At 46.1% G+C, this 25,000-nt stretch overlaps 1 protein-coding gene across 1 annotated transcript in view; it reads right to left on the bottom strand.

The window, feature by feature from the left end:
• Nucleotides 1–25,000, bottom strand: part of LOC143275647 (26S proteasome non-ATPase regulatory subunit 1-like) — a 231,624-nt gene that overhangs the window by 162,377 nt on the left and 44,247 nt on the right. The window contains exon 19 of the mRNA XM_076579898.1: nt 19,389–19,453. Within this exon, the coding sequence (XP_076436013.1) occupies nt 19,389–19,453 (65 nt within the window). The remainder of the gene's footprint in view (nt 1–19,388; nt 19,454–25,000) is intronic.

The following is a 25,000-nucleotide window of genomic DNA, read 5'->3' as shown; positions in this document are numbered from 1 at the left end:
CGCATCTCTCTGCCTCAATCCAATTATCTGAACTGGGAAAAGGAGACAGAGAGCAGTGGGCTTAACGGGATTTACATAATTATTTTTTGAATTTCGACACTGACGCACAGCCAAGCTTCCGGATACTGACCGATGAGAAATCATAAAGACGTACCCATAATGTCATCCTCCTCATTCTCTCCTTCAACCTCCAAGACACCCTTGGAAACAAAGACCACAGCAAAACATACGCCGTCTATGTATCAAGCTAACGCACAAAACCACCATCTCTGTCGCATGACATGAGCACAATACATATGTCTTCTCTTTCTTTCCCCCCAGACACCACTCCCCTCCTCTCCTCTCTCTCTCTCTCCCCTCCCCTCCCTCTTAACAAATCACAAACGCCTTCCCAAACCATCAATTCTCTGACCGGTATACGTATGGAAGCAACAACCCCAAACGTTCCCCCTTCATCCCTCCCTCTCCTCCCGCGTCCAGACCAAAGTCCGCTCATCACAGCACTAAACACAGCTATCCCCACTTGTCTCCAGTAACTGATTAACCAACCAACTGTCAAAGCTAACACTTCAGGCCGCAGGGTGCACGTGTCTTCCTGTGTGCATGCGAGCCATCGACACTCGTAGCGGATTGAGGAGGAGGAATGTAATCAATGGAAAATGAGGTGTTGTCGCAAGGTAACAACATCAGATACATCCGTCATATCACCCAATCAACATGTGACCGCTACACCACCAAGCAACACACTAGCACTGGACCATACAAAATCGGCTGACATAGGTTAAGAAAAGAGAACCATGTTGATATGACTTGTAGTAACAAGATCCAAAATCTTTTGGGTTAAGAAAAGAGAACCATGTTGATATGACTTGTAGTAACAAGATCCAAAATCTTTTGGGTTAAGAAAAGAGAACCATGTTGATATGACTTGTAGTAACAAGATCCAAAATCTTTTGGGTTAAGAAAAGAGAACCATGTTGATATGACTTGTAGTAACAAGATCCAAAATCTTTTGGGTTAAGAAAAGAGAACCATGTTGATATGACTTGTAGTAACAAGATCCAAAATCTTTTGGGTTAAGAAAAGAGAACCATGTTGATATGACTTGTAGTAACAAGATCCAAAATCTTTTGGGTTAAGAAAAGAGAACCATGTTGATATGACTTGTAGTAACAAGATCCAAAATCTTTTGGGTTAAGAAAAGAGAACCATGTTGATATGACTTGTAGTAACAAGATCCAAAATCTTTTGGGTTAAGAAAAGAGAACCATGTTGATATGACTTGTAGTAACAAGATCCAAAATCTTTTGGGTTAAGAAAAGAGAACCATGTTGATATGACTTGTAGTAACAAGATCCAAAATCTTTTGGGTTAAGAAAAGAGAACCATGTTGATATGACTTGTAGTAACAAGATCCAAAATCTTTTGGGTTAAGAAAAGAGAACCATGTTGATATGACTTGTAGTAACAAGATCCAAAATCTTTTGGGTTAAGAAAAGAGAACCATGCTGATATGACTTGTAGTAACAAGATCCAAAATCTTTTGGGTTAAGAAAAGAGAACCATGTTGATATGACTTGTAGTAACAAGATCCAAAATCTTTTGGGTTAAGAAAAGAGAACCATGTTGATATGACTTGTAGTAACAAGATCCAAAATCTTTTGGGTTAAGAAAAGAGAACCATGCTGATATGACCACATAACAAGATCCAATGAAACTGCCAAAAACAAGCCTCCAAGGAAGTGTTGAGGGAGGGAAAGTGGAGGCGGGAGGGGAGTGGGGTGTGAAAGAAAGAAAAACTATGGACTGACAAAAGTGCAGAATGGGTGGTAAAACCATTTGCAGACCCCAGGTTCTGACACAATATGCTGCCCCCTTCTCTGCGGCACCCCTAGGACTCAACGCAAAGTTAAAAGGGGGAGGAGGGGATGGGATGGCAGGAAAAGGAGAGGAGGAGGAGCAGAAGGAGGAGGAAGAGGAGCAGAAGGAGGAGGAGAAGGAGGGAGAGGAGCAGAAGGAGGAGGAAGAGGAGCAGAAGGAGGAGGAGGAAGAGGAGCAGAAGGAGGAGGAGGAGGGAGAGGAGCAGAAGGAGGAGGAGCAGGAGGAGGAAGAGGAGCTGAAGGAGGAAGAGGAGGAGGAAGAGGAGCAGAAGGGAAGGAAGAGGAAGAGGAGGGGGAAGAGGAGCAGAAGGAGGAGAAGAAGGAGGAGGAAGAGGAGCAGAATGAGGAAGAAGAGGAGCAGAAGGAGGAGGAAGAGAAGAAGAAGAGGAGGAGGAGCAGAAGGAGGAGGAAGAGAAGAAGAAGAGGAGGAGGAGGAGGAACAGAAGGAAGAGGAAGAGAGAGGAGTAGAAGAAGAAGAAGAAGAAGAAGAAGAAGAAGAAGAAGAAGAAGAAGAAGAAGAAGAAGAAGAAGAACAACAACAACAACAACAACAACAACAACAACAACAACAACAACAACAACAACAACAACAACAACAACAACAACAACAACAACAACAACAACGAGGAGGAGGAGGAGGACAACAACAACAACAACAACAAGAACAACGAGGAGGAGGAGGAGAACAACAACAACAACAACAACGACGACGACGACGAGGAGGAGGAGGAGGAGAACAACAACGACGACGAGGAGGAGGAGGTGGAGTAGGAGGAGTTGGTGGTGGAGGAGGAGGAGGAAAAGCAGAAGGAGAAACAAGAACAAGAACACGAAGAAAGCTTAAAAAAAAAAAAAAAAAAAAAAAAAAAAAAAAAAAGTAATGTTCAGGACGCCGGAACGTGAGCAGAAACCCACTGCCCCGGTCCTACCGACTGTGACAAGTGAAATTAAACTGACAGCCAGCACAGACTCCCTCAGCTCCCCCTCCCAGGGGGAAGGAAAGCCATGCCAGGGTGGGGTTGTGGTGTGGGTGGAGTGAGGGTTGTCTGTGCCATCCTGAAAAATCCGCCCACTAACTTTTCAATTCTTTTAACTCCCTCACCCACCCCCACGCCCCCTGTCATCTAGTTTCCATTTTTCACAGACCACACTACTGACCTATGGGATACATATAATGGTTTCAAGAAAGTTCTTTTCGCAACTTTTGGGATGCTTGCCACACTTAATTTGCTTTACTCTGATGCCTCGAATGCAATGTGGTTTTAAATATTGAGATGGTTGAAGTTAAACCCAAGGTGAAGTGTCATTTTACCTCCAAATGCTTTCTTTTTCAACCAGTGTTGCTGTTCCAGGTTTTCTTTTCTTTAATCTGAATGCAATAAAGTAGGATGATGACCCCACCCCCACCCCCCCCCCCTCCCGCGCGCCATTCACCCTCTGTTCAAGCTGTTCTCCACACACAGAGAGAGAGAGAGAGAGAGAGAGAGAGAGAGAGAGAGAGAGAGAGTACGGAGGGAACAAAAGAAGAATATTTACATCAGAATACCACCCACCCACCCAGAAAACTCCTTCCCTCCCCCAACCCCCACAGCCTCGCCCCTGTGCAGGTCAAAGTCCAATTACCACTCTCAATGGAGCTACCCATCAAACGCCGCCACACCAATCTGGTCTCCGCTAACAAGGTCCCAAGTAGGACAAAACGTGACTGGAAAGAAAGTCACCGGCCTGGTCGGATGCCACTGACAGTTCTGTCACTAGCAAGTCAAGCCAGCTCATAAGTTTACAGCTGGGCCAACAGCAAAGTAAGAGCTGTATTATCAAGGGTTTCGTCACTGAAATGTGAAATAATTCACAGCTAAGTCTTTTGTGGAGGACTATGAGTCTCAAACAAGGGGGCAAAATTGCACTGGCTCTTTGTGCTGCAGCCTTTGGGGCTAGCTGGCCTTGGGAACCATCCCAGTGCCGACTGTCCTAAAACCCTCTTGGCTAAGAGAGTGGAGATGTAACTTGGGCAAGACACTCTTCACAATTATCAAATTCTAGCCCAGATGGTCGGAAAAGCAGTTGCCTCCTCTTCTGTTCAGATGGTCTTGGTCGGACAAGACTTACCATCATATACAATAACATACATACAAGTTCACAGTTTCAGTTACAGTTTCGGTTTCTCAAGGATGCGTCACTGCGTTCGGACAAATCCATATGCGCTACATCACATCTGCTAGGCAGATCATGCCTGGCCAGCAGCATAACCACATAAAAAAACGCACTTAGTCGTGCCTTCAGTGCATTCATTTATTATATTGTGAGTACCTATCAGAGTGGATTTGTTCTACAGATTTTTTTTTTTCCAGAGGACAACCCTTTTTGTTGCCACGGGTTCCTCATCAGTGCACCAAGTCCGTGCTGCACACGGGGACCTCGGTTTATCGTCTCATCCATCCGATGACTAGACGCTCCGTTTTCATTTTCCAATGAATCCAACCTGGGACAAAGGGTGAAGGACGGGAATGGAGCCCAGACCCTCCTGGACACTTCACTGACAGTTCAGCGTCCTCACCATTCTGCCACCTTCCCCTCACAGTCCCACTCCGTCAGTCCCTGGGCGGACAAGCCATGGGGGCGTCCTTCAGTGATCATCAGTGTCACTGCCGTCTGAAAATGGCGCGCCAGAAAGCTTCCCTTTTCCACCCGTCTATTTTCTGATCCCTTTCCCGCAGATTGTGTCTTCTTTGTTTCAATCGTATATGGTGAAATCGAAGCTTTTACAACAATGATTTAGTCATTTTTTCTCTACGTTTAGTAAGTTACTCTTCTTCTTTTTCTTGTTCTTCAATAATGTACAGTGGTTGCTTAAATCAATATTTAGTCATTTTTCTCTTATCTTTTATTTTCTTCTTGTTCTTCAAGAGTGTACAATGGTGATCCAAATAAAAATGGTTAAAATGTTTCAAGACTTTTCCATGCGCACACTCACTAACATTGAGTAATAATGGCAACACTGGAGGAGAATCTAGATTTTTTTTTGTTTTTTGGGGTTTTTTTTTGTTTTTTTTTTAAATGCAGAGAATCGCACAATGCCTGGTCTGTAGTCTGCGACATGCCTTTCAATCTCTTTACTTCAAGGAACAAGACAGGAGAGAAAAGAGACTGTGGAGTTCACGTTTACACTGGAACAAACAGCCAGTCAGTCAACACTGTCTGACACAGACAGGCTTGGCAGACGACGGCACCAGATTATCCACATTCAACACTTGTTGTTGTTGTTGTTGCTGTTGTTTATTGCTACTTTTTTCATTAAAAATAATGATACAATAAAAAAAAAATTTTAAGATTTTACATGATAAAAGGCCCTTGGAAGCTTAGCAAAGCAGAGGCTGACTGACTGACCAATCAACTTGCAAAAGAATCCCTCCTTCGCCTTATTCACCCCCACCCCCACCCCCCTCTCTCTCTCTCTCTCTCTCTCTCTGTCAGAGTTGAACCCAGAACCACTCCCACCCTTCCGAAGAAAAACGACAGCTGCCACACACTCCTCCCCTCTACAGAAACATCTCTCAGGAGGAACGAGAGGACTGGAGAGGACAACATAATAAACAGCAAACCTCATGGGCAATGGGGAGGAGGGGTAGTTGTGAAGGCTGACCAGGTCAACATAATAAACAGCAAACCTCATGGGCAATGGGGAGGAGGGGTAGTTGTGAAGGCTGACCAGGTCAACATAATAAACAGCAAACCTCATGGGCAATGGGGAGGAGGGGTAGTTGTGAAGGCTGACCAGGTCAACATAATAAACAGCAAACCTCATGGGCAATGGGGAGGAGGGGTAAGTTGTGAAGGCTGACCAGGTCAACATAATAAACAGCAAACCTCATGGGCAATGGGGAGGAGGGGTAGCTGTGAAGGCTGACCAGGACAACATCATAAACAGCAAACCTCATGGGAAATGGGGAGGAGGGGTAAGTTGTGAAGGCTGACCAGGACAACATCATAAACAGCAAAACTCATGGGCAATGGGGAGGAGGGGTAGTTGTGAAGGCTGACCAGGTCAACATAATAAACAGCAAACCTCATGGGCAATGGGGAGGAGGGGTAAGTTGTGAAGGCTGACCAGGTCAACATAATAAACAGCAAACCTCATGGGCAATGGGGAGGAGGCGTAGTTGTGAAGGCTGACCAGGTCAACATAATAAACAGCAAACCTCATAGGCAATGGGGAGGAGGGGTAGTTGTGAAGGCTGACCAGGTCAACATAATAAACAGCAAACCTCATGGGCAATGGGGAGGAGGCGTAGTTGTGAAGGCTGACCAGGTCAACATCATAAACAGCAAACCTCATGGGCAATGGGGAGGAGGGGTAGTTGTGAAGGCTGACCAGGTCAACATAATAAACAGCAAACCTCATGGGCAATGGGGAGGAGGCGTAGTTGTGAAGGCTGACCAGGTCAACATAATAAACAGCAAACCTCATGGGGAGGAGGGGTAGTTGTGAAGGCTGACCAGGTCAACATAATAAACAGCAAAACTCATGGGCAATGGGGAGGAGGGGTAGTTGTGAAGGCTGACCAGGTCAACATAATAAACAGCAAAACTCATGGGCAATGGGGAGGAGGGGTAAGTTGTGAAGGCTGACCAGGTCAACATAATAAACAGCAAACCTCATGGGCAATGGGGAGGAGGGGTAGTTGTGAAGGCTGACCAGGTCAACATCATAAACAGCAAACCTCATGGGCAATGGGGAGGAGGGGTAGTTGTGAAGGCTGACCAGGACAACATAATAAACAGCAAACCTCATGGGCAATGGGGAGGAGGGGTAAGTTGTGAAGGCTGACCAGGTCAACATAATAAACAGCAAACCTCATGGGGAGGAGGCGTAGTTGTGAAGGCTGACCAGGACAACATAATAAACAGCAAAACTCATGGGCAATGGGGAGGAGGGGTAGTTGTGAAGGCTGACCAGGTCAACATAATAAACAGCAAAACTCATGGGCAATGGGGAGGAGGGGTAAGTTGTGAAGGCTGACCAGGTCAACATCATAAACAGCAAACCTCATGGGAAATGGGGAGGAGGGGTAGTTGTGAAGGCTGACCAGGTCAACATAATAAACAGCAAAACTCATGGGCAATGGGGAGGAGGGGTAAGTTGTGAAGGCTGACCAGGTCAACATAATAAACAGCAAACCTCATGGGCAATGGGGAGGAGGGGTAGTTGTGAAGGCTGACCAGGACAACATAATAAACAGCAAACCTCATGGGCAATGGGGAGGAGGGGTAGTTGTGAAGGCTGACCAGGTCAACATAATAAACAGCAAACCTCATGGGCAATGGGGAGGAGGGGTTGTTGTGAAGGCTGACCAGGTCAACATAATAAACAGCAAACCTCATGGGCAATGGGGAGGAGGGGTAGTTGTGAAGGCTGACCAGGTCAACATAATAAACAGCAAAACTCATGGGCAATGGGGAGGAGGCGTAGTTGTGAAGGCTGACCAGGTCAACATAATAAACAGCAAACCTCATGGGCAATGGGGAGGAGGGGTAGCTGTGAAGGCTGACTAGGTCCCTGGCTGTACTATGCAGCAAAAAAACCCCATGATCATAGCACTGAAGGCAGCCAGACGTCCAGAAAATGCCATTTATTGGTAAGTTAACTGTTGTCTTCGGTTCGACAGCTGTCATGCCTGCGTGATGTGTGTGACAATCAGCTTCTAGAAATGTGTTACCATTTTCACTCTGTTGTTGTTTGTATTTCATAAGGAACCATCCCCAAATTACAGGGAGAAGACGGGGGACGGGGGGCGGGGGGCGGGGGTTACAGCAGAGGGGACGGAACTCATGCTGGGATATTCGTGTTTCCAAAACAAATTCCTTAATACTCATTAAGGATTATCTTAAGCACGTATTGATCCCAGACTTCTTGTATCACGTGTGTATACGGATGAAGCGGAAAGTCTGCAAACTTTAGTCCAAGATTGTGTGTGTGTGTGTGTGTGTGTGTGTGTGTGTGGTGTGTGTGTGTGTGTGTGTGTGTGTGTTTAAGAAAAAAAGAAAGAAAAAAACACCACTCACGACCATGGCGAGAATTACCACCCCCCACTGAAGAGGGCCCAGCACGAGGCGCTGACCGGTATCCAAACCTCAAAAACCTCACGCAACACGGGGACGTAAGTCTGACGACCTGTCTGTCCCGTCCCCTCATCTGTACTACAGATACAGACACCACCCACACCCACCACCCACACCCACCACCCGACCTCCTTTGACGATGGGCCAGCCACCTGCATGGCGGAACGGGAACAGGAAGTCTTCACATCGCCTCTATCCATGGTGACATGTTATTTTTGTACCGCCAACCAACATCCTCAACTCCACTGGCCAACTACTATGTGTCTGGAGAGGACACACAAGGACCCGGAAGTGGAGACAGAGACAGAGATAACGGAACGGAATGGTTTGTTCACATCATAGGCCTCAGCCCCAAGTGATGAGGTTATAAATTTCAAGTGCCTGTCTATATCTAGCGGCAGACAAGGTTTTAACTCATGTACACTACAGAAACTTCTAAACATATCAAATATATTGCTAGCATGAATGTGGTTAAACCAAGTTTGCCAACTACAATCGATTAACCTTTGGCGGGAAACTGATATAAAACCATGAACACCTCCAACTCCCTGTACTATCCACACAAAGCTAAATCCCTCTTCAAATAAACAAAGACGAACCTCAGTTACCTACACAGAGAGAGACAGAGAGAGAGAGGAGGAGTGTGTGTGTGTGGGGGGGGGGGGGGGGCGGAGGGGGGTCGGGGGGGGGGGGCCAGTGTCGCTCAATGGGAAGAAGCAAATAGAAGCTGGACGACGTTCGTTCAAAGTGCGAGCACTTGCTTCTTCGACACGGCAGGCTGGCCAGAAATCCCCCCCTCCCCCACCAAACACCCACCTACCCACACCACATACACATACCCTCACACACACCTTCCCTTCCTTCCTTCCATAGAAGTTACCCCCATGATGGATGTCTGATCCGGTGTGTGACAAGATAATGGACGCATCAACCTCCTTACTTTCCAGACATCGAACAGGAAGGGGGTGGGGTGGGGGTCGGGGTCCTCTTTCATTCTGAACAGTTTTGGTCCCCCCCCCCCACCTCCCACCCCACCCCTTTTTTTCTTTTTTTGTTCCCTTACGTGCCCTGAGGAAAAGCTTTTTTCTTTCTCTCTTTCTTTCTTTTTTAAACCAGAACTGCTGGTACAGTAGCTTTTTGTCTTCACAGTTGCCCCCTCTTATATTACTTTGCACACTGTAACACAAGTTCTTTCCACTATCATGCCCCCTCTTATATTACTCTGCACACTGTAACACAAGTTCTTTCCACTACCATGCCCCCTGTTGTATTACTCTGCACACTGTAACACGAGTTCTTTCCACTATCATGCCCCCTGTTGTATTACTTTGCACACTGTAACACGAGTTCTTTCCACTATCATGCCCCCTGTTGTATTACTTTGCACACTGTAACACGAGTTCTTTCCACTATCATGCCCCCTGTTGTATTACTCTGCACACTGTAACACGAGTTCTTTCCACTATCATGCCCCCTGTTGTATTACTCTGCACACTGTAACACAAGTTCTTTCCACTATCATGCCCCCTCTTATATTACTTTGCACACTGTAACACGAGTTCTTTCCACTATCATGCCCCCTGTTGTATTACTCTGCACACTGTAACACGAGTTCTTTCCACTATCATGCCCCCTCTTATATTACTTTGCACACTGTAACACGAGTTCTTTCCACTATCATGCCCCCTGTTGTATTACTCTGCACACTGTAACACGAGTTCTTTCCACTATCATGCCCCCTCTTATATTACTTTGCACACTGTAACACGAGTTCTTTCCACTATCATGCCCCCTGTTGTATTACTCTGCACACTGTAACACGAGTTCTTTCCACTATCATGCCCCCTGTTGTATTACTCTGCACACTGTAACACGAGTTCTTTCCACTATCATGCCCCCTGTTGTATTACTTTGCACACTGTAACACGAGTTCTTTCCACTATCATGCCCCCTGTTGTATTACTCTGCACACTGTAACACGAGTTCTTTCCACTATCATGCCCCCTGTTGTATTACTCTGCACACTGTAACACGAGTTCTTTCCACTATCATGCCCCCTGTTGTATTACTCTGCACACTGTAACACGAGTTCTTTCCACTATCATGCCCCCTGTTGTATTACTCTGCACACTGTAACACGAGTTCTTTCCACTATCATGCCCCCTGTTGTATTACTCTGCACACTGTAACACGAGTTCTTTCCACTATCATGCCCCCTGTTGTATTACTCTGCACACTGTAACACGAGTTCTTTCCACTATCATGCCCCCTCTTATATTACTTTGCACACTGTAACACGAGTTCTTTCCACTATCATGCCCCCTGTTGTATTACTCTGCACACTGTAACACGAGTTCTTTCCACTATCATGCCCCCTGTTGTATTACTTTGCACACTGTAACACGAGTTCTTTCCACTATCATGCCCCCTGTTGTATTACTCTGCACACTGTAACACGAGTTCTTTCCACTACCATGCCCCCTGTTGTATTACTTTGCACACTGTAACACGAGTTCTTTCCACTATCATGCCCCCTGTTGTATTACTCTGCACACTGTAACATGAGTTCTTTCCACTACCATGCCCCCTGTTGTATTACTTTGCACACTGTAACACGAGTTCTTTCCACTGTCATTTTTTATTTACACTTGGAGACTGAAGTTCTCTATAATATAAAGTATGACTGTTCTTGTCCCAGAACAAAATAATCTTTTGAAAAACAATATCAATCGATTGCTTGATCGTTAAAATACTAATGAATACAGACATGCAGACAGCACACTGTCATTCGAAATGTGTATCCCTTTTCAATGGACCTTTGTTTCACTCGTTTCGGTTTGTTGTTGTCGTTGTTTTTCTTTCAGATGGAGAATTTAGCTGCCTCAGCAGTGCTGAACAAACATATATTCCCTGTACATCCTATACACACAGCCCGTGTAAAGAGAGAAAGAGAAGACAAATGGGGAGAGAGAGGGAGAGAGACAGAGAGAGAGAGAGAGAGAGAGAGAGAGAGAGAGAAAGAGACACAGACACAGACAAGAGACAAACAGATTTCAAGATTCAAGATTCAAATGGTTTAATGACTTAAGCAACATGCTCATATCACCAAGTGGAAAACACGCTCCGCCCCTCTCCCACCCCTTCGAACGTTCCCTCCCTCCTACACTTTTCACAACATTCTATTGCTTTTCATAAGGAATACAAAACAATATCTAACGGTATGTATACGCACAATCATCGTAGACTACTGCTGAGGTTGATATCTAAGTAACCCGAGGCCATCGACCCGATTACGTAGTCACAGAGAGAGAGGGAGAGAGGGAGAGAGAGAGAGAGAGAGAGAGAGAGAGAGAGAGAGAGAGAGAGAGAGAGAGAATATTCAAATAACATTTGTCAATTTAACTATCTTCACAATCGATTAACATACATTTCCACCAACGAATCAATTAAACAGTGGCAACATAAATCGAATGGCATTTTGCATGCTAAGAAAAGAGACAGAGAGAGAGAGAGAAATACGCCGACCGACCGACCACCAGACAGACAGACAGACAAACAGAAACTCAGAAAAAAGACATACACACGTACACACAGAGAGAGATAATGCAGAGTGAGCGAAATGTTTGTTGCTTGTTGTGAGGGATGGGGGGTAGAGGGATGAAGGACCAGAAACACCAGCCCTCTGTTGTTTGTTTCTCCAGCTGTCTGTATCGCTCGGCATCATTCCCCCCATTCTCTCTGCAAGCCCCCCAACCACAAGCCCCAACCCCTAACCCTCTTTTTCTTTCTTTTTTCCTTTTTTAATCCCTGTTTATTACAATGTTTCTCTTTACAAAAAACTAAACGTCCATTCTCTATGTATCGTGCACACTGCCCCCCACCCCTACCCCCTCTCCCGACCCTCCTACCTCCGTAGTAACTGACATCGCCTTCATTACATTCCATCACGTCACTGTACACAACCACCTCTGTCTGTGTCTCCTGACTTGACAGATCTACACTGATGTGGTCGTCACGAACAGAAGGTGAGCGTGCCGTAATGTCGTAGCTGTTGTCCCCACTACCCCCTGTCTGCTTAGCATGCATGAAAGGAACCCGCCACAATTTCCTTGAGAAGAGAAGCGTGGGTGGCCCCGTGGGTTACTTACGAACGAGCTCGCAAGGGAAGCGCTGTTCGATCCCCGCCCCTTTCCCACCCACCGCCCACACACCTCTCAACTCCCCACACGTCTCTGTGCGCGGCTGACCTCCACTCCAGACGGGAGCGGAAGGAATAGGGCGAGTTACGAGACTCATGCATATATATACATCAACCGCCATGATGCAAATCAATCATCATTAAAAACAACAACCAACAACAACTGGGCAGGGTGTGTGCAAAGATGGTGGTGGGGGGGTCGGAGGAGGGGGGGGGGGGCGAAAACGAGTGTACATAGTCGGGCGCCCCAGCAAAAGCGTGTATGCAGCCCAGTGACAAGTAACCAACACACCGAGGCTCTCCAAGACCATGTGGTTTAACAGGCTTTCATGACCATGTGGTTTAACTGGCTTTCATGACTATGTGGTTTAACTGGCTCTCTAAGACCATGTGGTTTAACAGGCTTTCATGACTATGTGGTTTAACTGGCTTTCATGACTATGTGGTTTAACTGGCTTTCATGACTATGTGGTTTAACTGGCTCTCTAAGACCATGTGGTTTAACAGGCTTTCATGACCATGTGGTTTAACTGGCTTTCATGACTATGTGGTTTAACTGGCTCTCTAAGACCATGTGGTTTAACTGGCTTTCATGACCATGTGGTTTAACTGGCTTTCATGACCATGTGGTTTAACAGGCTCTCTAAGACCACGTGGTTTAACAGGCTTTCATGACTATGTGGTTTAACTGGCTTTCATGACTATGTGGTTTAACTGGCTCTCTAAGACCATGTGGTTTAACAGGCTTTCATGACTATGTGGTTTAACTGGCTTTCATGACTATGTGGTTTAACTGGCTCTCCAAGACCATGTGGTTTAACTGGCTTTCATGACCATGTGGTTTAACTGGCTTTCATGACTATGTGGTTTAACTGGCTCTCTAAGACCATGTGGTTTAACTGGCTTTCATGACTATGTGGTTTAACTGGCTTTCATGACTATGTGGTTTAACTGGCTCTCCAAGACCATGTGGTTTAACAGGCTTTCATGACTATGTGGTTTAACTGGCTCTCCAAGACCATGTGGTTTAAAAGGCTTACATGACCAGACCATGTGGTTTAACAGGATCTCCAGTAACATGTGTTTTAACAAACTATCCAAGACCATGCAGTTTAACAGGCTCTCCAAGACCATGTAGTTCAACAGGCTTTCCAAGACCATGTAGTGTAACAGGCTTTCCAAGACCATGTGGTGTAACAGGCTTTCCAAGACCATGTGGTGTAACACCAACGGCAGCAGCCACAGCAACAGGATGACCTGGTTCAGTCAGGAAATGGCCGAAGCACGTGCACACCGTGATGGCCCAACTGACGGTAATCTGACAGCCGCTTCTACAAGTCGTGCTGCTCCAATCATCACCGTCTATCTTCCTCGACAACGTGACGTGGAGTGAGTGAGAGAGAGAGAGAGAGAGAGAGTGTGTGTGTGTGTGTGTGTGTGTGTGTGTGTGTGTCTGTGTGTGTGTGTGTGTGTGTGAAAGAGAGAGAGGGCAAACAGCCAGAGATAACAACACTGTGACACGGCCAGCCGACCAGAAACTCATCAACAAGTCAGCAACTCAACCGTGAACAGGGAACGAGATTGAAGTTGGAGAGAAAGAGAGAGTGGGAACGGGGGGGGGGGGGGGGGGGGGGGGGGAGGGGAGGACGTAAGTGAAAGATGCTACAAGGGAAACGCAAGCAAAAGTTCTGTTTTCCCTTCAGCTACTTTGTACGATGCTGATGGTGTACGCCTCATTTCCTTCGCCGATGTAAAACAAATATGTATTCGTGAAAAGCAACATTCACCATCGTACAACTGCCTTGAGTGAATAGTTCGGACTTGCAGAATAGCTGCTTCCATTAAACAAATATTTATTCGGGGGAGGCAGCGTTAGCCAACTGTGCAACTGCCTCGGAATGAATATAAAGTAGTCTGCAGAGTAAGCTGCTTCCATTAACGTTCAACACCCACTTTTCTTTTCTTCTTCTTCTTCCTCCTCCTCCTCCTCATAATCATCCTCCTCTTCTTCTTCTTTCATACATGTTTTAAACTAGTCCTTTCGACATAATTTAACCACCCATCCTTTAGCCATTCAATGTGTCAAATTTGCCGCCCCTCTTTTCTCTCACCCATTATCTGTCCGATAAACAGGTTGGAGACACTGCTGACACAGACAGGAAATGCTCCCGTCTTTCAGTTTCAATGTTCACCCATTATCTGTCCGATAAACAGGTTGGAGACACTGCTGACATAGACAGGAAATGCTCCCGTCTTTCAGTTTCAATGTTCACCCATTATCTGTCCGATAAACAGGTTGGAGACACTGCTGACATAGACAGGAAATGCTCCCGTCTTTCAGTTTCAATGTTCACCCATTATCTGTCCGATAAACAGGTTGGAGACACTGCTGACATAGACAGGAAATGCTCCCGTCTTTCAGTTTCAATGTTCACCCATTATCTGTCCGATAAACAGGTTGGAGACACTGCTGACATAGACAGGAAATGCTCCCGTCTTTCAGTTTCAATGTTCACCCATTATCTGTCCGATAAACAGGTTGGAGACACTGCTGACATAGTCAGGAAATGCTCCCGTCTTTCAGTTTCAATGTTCACCCATTATCTGTCCGATAAACAGGTTGGAGACACTGCTGACATAGACAGGAAATGCTCCCGTCTTTCAGTTTCAATGTTCACCCATTATCTGTCCGATAAACAGGTTGGAGACACTGCTGACACAGACAGGAAATGCTCCCGTCTTTCAGTTTCAATGTTCACTCACATATCCTAATCTCCCTGCATTTTATGTCAATATAAGGATATGTATGTAGTCTGGGGTTTTAACCATTTCGATTTTCTTAAAGGAAGAGCGTTGAGTCTGTACAAAACATCCATGCACCTCTGGTTGGTCAGTCAGTCTGTCAGTCACACACACTGTCTCAACAATCAGTCAGTCTGTCAGTCACACACACTGTCTCAACAATCAGTCAGTCAGTCTGTCTGTCACACACACTGTCTCAACAATCAGTCGGTCTGTCAGTCACACACAATGTCTCAACAATTGGTCAGTCTGCCACACACACTGTCTCAACAATCAGTTCGTCAGTCTATCAGTCACACACACTGTCTCAACAATCGGTCAGTCAGTCTGTCAGTCACACACACTGTCTCAACAATCAGTCTGTCAGTCTGTCAGTCACACACACTGTCTCAACAATTGGTCAGTCAGTCTGTCAGTCACACACACTGTCTCAACAATCGGTCAGTCAGTCTGTCAGTCACACACACTGTCTCAACAATCAGTCTGTCAGTCACACACACTGTCTCAACAATCAGTCTGTCAGTCACACACACTGTCTCAACAATCGGTCAGTCAGTCTGTCAGTCACACACACTGTCTCAACAATCAGTCTGTCAGTCACACACACGGTCTCAACAATCAGTCTGTCAGTCACACACACTGTCTCAACAATAAGTCAGTCTCTCAGTCACACACACTGTCTCAACAATCAGTCGGTCGGTCAGTCAGTCACACACACTGTCTCAACAATCAGTCAGTCTCTCAGTCACACACACTGTCTCAACAATCAGTCTGTCAGTCACACACACTGTCTCAACAATCAGTCTGTCAGTCACACACAGTCTCAACAATCGGTCAGTCTGTCTGTCACACACACTGTCTCAACAATCAGTCAGTCTGTCTGTCACACACACACTGTCTCAACAATTGGTCAGTCTGTCACACACACTGTCTCAACAATCAGTTCGTCAGCCTATCAGTCACACACACTGTCTCAACAATCAGTCAGTCAGTCAGTCAGTCACACACACTGTCTCAACAATCAGTCAGTCAATCTGTCAGTCACACACACTGTCTCAACAATCTCATTCAAGGAGGCCTGTCACGCTTTTCTAGGACTGGAAAATAAATCGCTTTAACTGGGCACAAACATACAATTTATATATAAACATTTTACAAATACACAGGTCCCATTTCTATGACGCTGGAGTGAGCAGTTTCTCAGTGAGATAATAGTATAGTTTACCCTTTACTTCAGTTGAAAACTAACTTCAGTGAGATAAAAATAAAGTTTACTTTAAATGCCCTTACTTCAGCTGAAAAATAAGCTTTTACAGAAACTACATGACATGCATTGCAAACTATGATCATCTTCCACAGTCTGTCCTTCCTGCACATTTACTGTCAACGACCTGCTCAAAGCGAACAAAACAACAATAAAAAGACACGTTCTGCATGAAATACTAGCTGAAACCGATTTCTGTCAACACCAAACAGGAACTGTAACTCTCCCTCCCACAAACTGACAAAGGCCCACAACTTCAAAGCACACTGCTTTCCATCAACTTGACAACCAACAAAATAATTAAAACAGCACAGATAAATTAAGTCAGAAAGAAACTGTTTCCACGATTTCTCCAAATAATCTAAATGGGTTTTTTGTTGCTGTTTTTAAAGACAATCAATTTACCCTACATTTTGCACCTGTCGTATTCCAGTAAACTCCGCTGATTAAAACTCCGACAGAAAGTGAAAAAGGATGAAGAGAAGTGTTCGGTAAACACACGGCAGCCCAAAGCCTACTGACATACATGTTTTCACATTCGACACACATGTTTTCACATTCCGAAACACGTACGGCAAGGCCGCCCTTCAATGTATAACGAAAATTACAGTCCTGTCTCCTGACGTCACTAATTTACCATCTCCACGTGGAGTTTAGAGAAACATAAGTCTGCCGTTGTGCTTGAGAGATTGGTGTTTTAAGAGGACGGGGAGTGGAGGGGGTGTCTTTGAGATTACATCAGTTTTCAGTCGGCGTGACATAAGTAGTCTTCCTTCTGCACACCAACCACAGTCGTGTATATACTATACGCAATTATTTGCCAGCTGGCATTCTTCGTGTTCCATAGACCGCGTTTAGTAGGTATTCAAAACAAGAGGCAAGCGTCCAAAAAACTCCAGGCGTGATAGAATCAATTACCAAGACGGGGGTCTTCATCACGACATGCTCTTCACAAACAACTTCAACCAGTTTAACAACATCAATTTGGTGAACAGCTTTTTTTTTTTTTTTTTTTATTTTTTTTTTTTATATATAATTTCTTCCAGGGTCGGAGTTAGCTCCCATTCCTCGACATGTTCGACATGTGCCTTAAGGCTCAGGCCACACACACCGGCACAACTCTTCCACACCAGGGGTGTTTTGTTTGTTTTTGCTTTTTTGTTTTGTTTTTCCACACTTGCCTCACAACATTATGTGTCCGTCATTTTCCTTGAAACTATTGCCCTTCATGCCGCTGCAAGAGCGGTTTAAAATCATTAGGAAAATATTCATTTATTACATTTTAATGGTAACGACCATGCCCTGAGGGAAACACATCGAACTGAAAAGAAGCAACGCATCAATGGCGATAAAGACTCTCTGTGTGTGTGTGTGTGTGTGTGTGTGTGTGTGTGTGTGTGTGTGTGTGTGTGTGTGTGTGTGCTATTTGTAATAGAAGTATATTAGCAAGGACAGGTTGGAAGAATAGGCTATGCCTAAAATCTTAATCCTTGAGTAAAAACGTTTTGAGTTTTGAGTTCTGAGTTCTCTCTCTCATAAATATACTGACAGATAAAGACAAACACAGAATAACAGACAGACATGCACGAGACATACTGATGTGATCGTCCATCTTACAGGAAGCATTAAATCTTATTCCAAACAGACGGGGAAGAGAGGGGCAAAACGGAGTTACGAACTTTTCCCTCAACTTTACAAAGGGTGATTCACAAGGTAGAACTAGAAGGATGCGGGGTATGAGTATGGGGGCTGATGTTTGAACGTTAACTGCCCCCACCCCCCACCACACCCTTCCACTTTTTTTTCTCTTCATGAAAAATAACGAACGTGATTGACAGTGACACAGACAGCAGATGGCTTGTACATGCACGAGGGAGAGAAGGTACGTGAAAGGTTTAGGGGCGGGAAAAGAATGTTGATCTGTACAACCACAGACATGGGCTCTCAGACAGACAGAGAAACACAGACAGATACGGACAGACACAGGGACAGCGCTACTCTCGCGAACTCATAAAGGCGGAGACGTTGCTTTCAAACTTTCCATGTTCAGAACTAAGAGCACGACAGATCCTACAAGTGAGGATCAACCTCAAGTTAATCTCTAAGCATTCTTCGTCTTCCTTCAGACAGAAAGAGAGAGTGAGAGAGTGAGAGACAGAGAGAGAATGTGTCCGGGAAAGCTCTGATAGACAGACAGACAGCAACACCAGAAAAAACCCCATCACAAATGGAATATGAAAAGAGAAGAATCACGGGCAAGCGACCGGAAGCAAGAGACATCCAGAAGCACACCCATGCTCGCACGCACGCATATTACACGCGCACACACAGAGCGACACATATGTATAATAGCATGCAAGCGCATGCACATCTCCACACACACACAATCTTCACACACACACATAATCTACACACACACACACACACACACACACACACACACACACACACACACACACCCGGACCAACAACGCCTGCGCATGTCCTGGCGACAGGAACCATCACCAACATCATCTTCATCACAGCCACCACCATCATCACAAGCACAACCACCACCATCACCACCTCCATCATTATCATCATCACAACCATCGCCACCATCACCATCACTGTCACTAACTTTGAGAAATGTAATTAACTGATTTAGTAATCAAGAGAAGAAAGCCAAATACACAATAGGGCAGCAAACGACCAGTCAACAGACTGACACCAAACCCAACCACGCCACAAACACCATCAACCAAACTAAACCGACACAAAACAAACCACCAATACAAACGAACCATGAACAGATTACCCAATCCAATGCAACTGTTAAGTCTGTCTCAGAGTTCTTTTCAAGAGGAATGAAAATCTGGGCTTTATTTGTTGTTGTTGTTGTTGTTGTTGGTTTGTGTGTGTGTGTGTGTGTGTGTGTGTGTGTGTGTGTGTGTGTGTGTGTGTGTGTGTGTGTGTGTGTGTGTTTGTTGTTGTTGTTGTTGGTCAGTCTGTTTTGTTGTTGTTGCTTCTTTGCTGTTGTGTGTGTGTGTGTGTGTGTCTGTGTGTGTTTGTGCTTTCCGATGCAGACAGACACACTGCCATGACAGAACACATGGTGACAGAGGCACAAGGGGAAATCACTGACCTGAACAGAAGAAAGCCGAGGGAGGTAACTGCAACACGCCTGACGTCATCGTTCACGTCACTCACCTGCACACATAATATAAAATTTAAAAAAATAATTTTAAAAAAAACATGATCAAATATTCCACCAAAATAAATGAGTACATTTCAAATGGAAAAGAGTAATAAATAAATGAATAAATAATAATAAGAACCTGGAAATGGACGGAGAGATACACAGGGATATATATATATATAGAGAGAGAGAGAGAGAGAGAGAGAGAGTTCTTTAGTTTAGCGTCTTTTCACTGTCAGTGATAATAGACGATTTAAAAAAAAAAAAAAGGAAAAGGGGAGGTGGGGGGGTCAGAGGGGGTGGGGGGGGGGGGGGGGCATATAATAATCATGGGCTTGTATATACACTGATCTTTTGTTTTGTCTTGACTTGACTTGTCTTGCCTGCTTGGTAATTCCAAGCCAAGGAGTATTCACACGAAGAGTTGAGGAGAGCGGGAATCAAAGTCTTCAGTTCGCGAGGCAGCTTTTGCCTTTAGGTCCTCAGGGGGGCTACAGCTAAAGACCTGTGCAGAATTCTGGCACAGCATTCCACGCTACCGCACAGCTTGTGAAGAGAGGGTTTCTGGGCAATTTCAGTGCATGACTTCCATGAAACCATAACTAACTAACAACACTGAAAAGCCAGTACGAAGAAGCAATGGGCCAGTGCAGAGAGAGAGAGAAGAAACACGGTGAATTCAATTGCCACCGTCCCCCCATCTCCTCTTCAGAAACTCAACAAGATAGTGTCATGAAAAACAAAATAGAAGAGACAGTGAGAGACAATAGGAAAGACTGTGCAGTGGCCTGATAATTCACACTTCCACCCTATCAGACGCCACCACATCAGAATTACAGCTCAACTGAGCCATGCCTAACTAGCAAGCAGTCAATTCCGTCTGTGCCTCACAATAGCCAGCGCCCTTTATAAACAAAACAATTGGATCGATCGATAAATAAATAAAATTAGGAAACAAAAAATTGTTCGCGTGGATTATTGAGTTTCGGTAGCATGATATATTAAATCCAAAAGCTCCCCGCGCGCACACACCCTCCTGCTTCCTTCCATCCGACAGAAACGTCACAGTCACCTCGAATGCCCCAAGCCCCACCCACACACCACCCACATTCTCCATCTCCAATTCTGACACAATTCTTCCTCCCCCGTTTCCAAAGTTAGGTTCTAAGTTCATGAGGAAGAGAGGTAAGGGTGAGAGAAGCGGGGGGACGGGGGGGTGGTAGGGGAGGGGGTGTGGTGGGGGAGGGGGTGTAGAGGGATCGCAAGAGAGATGAGGAGGAAGGAAAAGAAGAAAAAAAAGATGATGAAAAGTTATTTTTCCTTTTTCTTACGTCTGCCATCCTCCACTTCCCTACCCGAAGTTATTAAAAACTCTTTCAGTTAATTTTCTTTTTAAAGGAGCACGAGCAGAGCTCCGCTGAAGGGTAAAATCGTGGGGAAGTGAAGTCATGTACTCTATACTCTAAGGTAAGTGGACGCCACAGGGTAGCAGCTTCCACAACAACGGACCCTCAGCATGGCCATGTTGCTCTTCCACACTGTCAGCCACCACGGGCACCGGGGCGAGAGAAGCAGGGTCCTGAAAATTAACGGACCTCAGCACCAGACGTTAACTGCTGGGGATTGGGAGGTCGGTGAGTGGGTGTGGGTGGGGGAGGGGGCTTTAAAGGGAGTTGAGGTGATGGGTTCGGGTGGGAGAGAGGTTGCTGCGAGCGGGTTTGGAAGCTCTTTTACCCCTCTGACACACACACACACACACACACACACACACAACCACCTCTCTCTCTCTCTCTCTCTCTGTCGACAACCCCCACATCCCAAACTCCGTGTCATCCACCCTGATTCTGTCCACCTCTCCCCATCCCTTCACTAGACCCACCGCAGGCTCTTCATGTTCACGCTTTTTTTGCGGCAACAAACTCTGCCCACATCGTCGTTGTCAGGGCAACCGCTCGTTACAGTACAGCACCGACAAAGGGGTAGTGAACCGCCTTGGCTCTGTCCGTCTGTCTGTCCGTCCGTCTGCCTGTGCAGTGTGCTTAATCCACACTTCAGCTGATCCGAGCTCAAGGCTTGTTCGGAGGTCTTAGTTTGCCTACATTTTCAAAAGTCATCCATTGTAATAATTTAGTCTGGATCAACGGCTGGCTGAAATTTCGGAAGTGATACAACCCTGTTTGTCTGTCTCCCCGTCCGTCCGTCTGTCTTTCAGTCTGTACTGGACAGCTATGCACGTCCACACTTCCCATCCAATTTAAGCTGAAATTCAGCACATGTGGATCAGTTCTACTGATGTCTTCTTGGTAACATACAATTCTGAAAACTCCTGCAGCTGCTCCATTCAGAAATTACACCCGAAGGCGGAAATTCCAAGGTCGTCTGATAAAGCTCAATGAAGATAATCAATGGACGATAATTGAATTCTCAGCGTCTCAGTGTTTAACATACAGAGTTATTTTCTTTCTTTTTTTAATACGGAAATTACTGGTTTGAATGTGGATGTCAGCAACCTTGGAGACAGCCTTCAATGTGGGTTCGGCCCCATACAAGGCAACGCGCTGCAAACATTTTCTGTGGCGTAACTTTGGCGCTGGTTAATAATGAATGTATTCAGAGCCAATGACAATTGTAGAACAATCGCCACATGGTTCAAGCCACAACATTCCACATCGCAAGAAAAATACGAACGTTTGGGGTTTCTCTCTTACGTTTTGTTGTTGTTGTTGTTAAGGCACAGGCGCAAAATATGGGAGATATTATCATTTATTATCATTTATACTGACGCCAAAAACAAAAGAAAGTAATGTTAACGATATGGAGATGTAACTCAGAAGAGGATGGCAAGATCTTTTGTCCTTCTCTCGGTCAACAACGTCTGTCTACCCCCAACCCCCAACTCTCTCTCTCTCTCCACCACCCCAACGCCTTAGCCTTCCCGTCGCGGACTCCTGTTCCCCTCTCGCATCAAAAATGACGTGGCACTGGCCCCGGTTTTGTCAACGCTCCCGATCCAATCTGGCCACCTGCTGGGTCCTCATGTTGACGCTTCATCAGCCACAACAAACTTTGCCCACATGGACGTTGTCAAGGCAACGGCTCGTTACACTCTCCTACCCAGAACGGGGGGAAAGGGGGATGGGGGGTAGAATAGCACCCATTTTGTGTGCCCGTCTGCCTGTCCGTATGCTCCTACCCAAAGATGGAAATGGGGTGTGGGGGATGGGGGGCGGGTAGAATAGCACCCATTCTGCCTGTCTGCCTGTCCGTATGCTCCTTCCCAAAGATGGAAATAGGGGGTGGGGGGAGGTGGGGGTGAATAGCACCCATTTTGTCTGCCTATCTGCCCGTCCGTATGCTACTACCCAAAGAGGGAAATGGGGTGTGGGGGATGGGGGGTAGAATAGCACCCATTTTGTCTGCCTGTCTGTATGCTCCTACCCAAAGAGGGAAATAGGGGGTAGGGGGAGGAGTGTGTGAATAGCACCCATTTTATCCATCTGCTCCTACCCAAAGAGGAAAATAGGGGGACGAGGTCCGGGAGGTGGGGGGGTTGAATAGCACCCATTATGTCTGTCTGTCCACCTGTCTATTTGTCAGTCCATACTTGATAGCAATGGATGCCCACACTTGTTAACCATTCAAGCTGAAATTCAGCACGGGAAAGTCAGTGCTGATGTCCCCTTGGTTTCCAGGGAAATTTTGAAACTCTTCCCTTGTTTCGTTTTGTGGAAATTTCGAGGCTTTTGGATTCGCTCTAGAACGACAATCAAGTTCTAGGCGGCCCTCAGTAAACTTCAGTGGGCTGTTATTCTCATTGGAGATCAGTTCCACACAAGGTGGTGTGCTGGCACTGAACAAGTGAAAATGCAACAAGTCAGCAAACATGGAAATTTACGAGACAGTGCTAAGTGTGTCCGCTAATGAAGCTGTGGAGATTGCTGTATGGAATTCTCTCCCCCTCCCCCTTACTCTGCGTGTCTGCCCTTCCCCACCCCCCCCCCCTCTCTCTCTCTCTCTCTCTCCCCCCCCCCCCCCCCCCCCCCCCCCCCCCCCCCCCCGCCCTCTTACTCTGCGTGTCTGCCCTTCCCCACCCACTCTCTCTCTCTCTCCCGCTCCCACCCTTCTTCATCAGTCTTTCCTCTTCCGCCGGTTGACTCCTACCGTTACACCTTACCCCAGAGCATCCCTAGGTTTTGTCACACTACCAACCCCCCCACCCCACCCCCACACCCGCTAATGCCACCGCACTACCCCCCACCCCCACCACCACCCCAACCCCCCGCCCCCTACCTCCCCGCCTACATCCGCTAATGCTACAACACTACCGCAGGCTGCTACTGTTGGACGCAAATGCTGCAACAAACACTTTCTGCATAATCGTTGTCAGGGCAACTGCTCGTCATACGCGCGCGCGCACGCACGCACGCACGCACGAACGCACGCACACACACACACACACACACACACACCCGAAAGAGAGAGAGAAGGGATGGGGGAGAAGAAGAAGACAGGACACAAAGAAAAGAAGAGGGTTTCAGGGGAATGTGTAGCAGCATTCACTCTGACCGGCAGGACGTCTGTACTCCATTGTGTCAAGCTGCACGCTCACACTTCTCGTCAGATCAAGCACACACAACTTAGCAGCACATTGAACACTTCCGATATATATCTTCTTTCTGCCACCCCGGGCGCCTTTTAACAGAGCTGTTCTGCTGTTTCATCTGGGAGTTTGTCAAAGCGATGCAAGCCGTACATTGCTGAGGAGACGGTGATCGAATTCTCAGCTGTGCTCAGATTACCACTGAGATTTTTTTTTTTTTTTTTTTTAATAATAATAATATCACGAAGATTATGTGGTCGATTACGGACGTTGGCTAGCTAAAGGACTGTTTGCTTATTGGGGGAGGGGGGAGGGAGGGAGTTGCTTCCATGCAAGACAGCCATGTTGGTAGTGTTTGCTGAAAATTAGTGATTTTAATATCGTGGTCCTGTGAACACAGCCAAATCACCAAGCACGGTAACTTGGCAACAATCAACAACTTGAAACATCGTGAGAAACACCGTCTGGAGATCGCTGTTTGCAACTGTATGGCGATATAATTATATACATGCAGAGTGACATAGTATTTATACCCACAGAGAAAAAGTCACACACACACACACACACACACACACTGGCACACATATGTCCGCGGGGCTGTACGGACGTACATTGTGCATACAAAATATACCGTCTATAAGACAAGACAAACATGAATGAATAACCCCCCTCCCCCATCCCCCACTCCCCAACAAAAGCAAAATGCATATTTCACTTCAGCATTTCTTTCCCTGCACTTTGTTTGGACATCGCAGCTTCAACAACCCCCAACACACCTACCCGACAGGCCACCACTTCCACCAAACTCCCTCGTGAACACACACACACACACACACACACACACACTTCACTGCACTTTCCTTTATGAACACAAACCATGTGTACAGTCAGAGATCTGCTCCAAAACCCTGGGCTTGTCAAGTCATTTGTCACCGTACAACACTGGCCCTGACCTCAA

This window comes from Babylonia areolata, chromosome 30 (genome assembly GCF_041734735.1).
Source record: "Babylonia areolata isolate BAREFJ2019XMU chromosome 30, ASM4173473v1, whole genome shotgun sequence".
In the NCBI taxonomy this organism is placed as follows: Eukaryota; Metazoa; Mollusca; class Gastropoda; order Neogastropoda; family Buccinidae; genus Babylonia; species Babylonia areolata.
The sequence above is the reverse complement of the archived record's forward strand: the minus strand, read 5'-3'. Positions and strand labels throughout refer to the sequence as shown.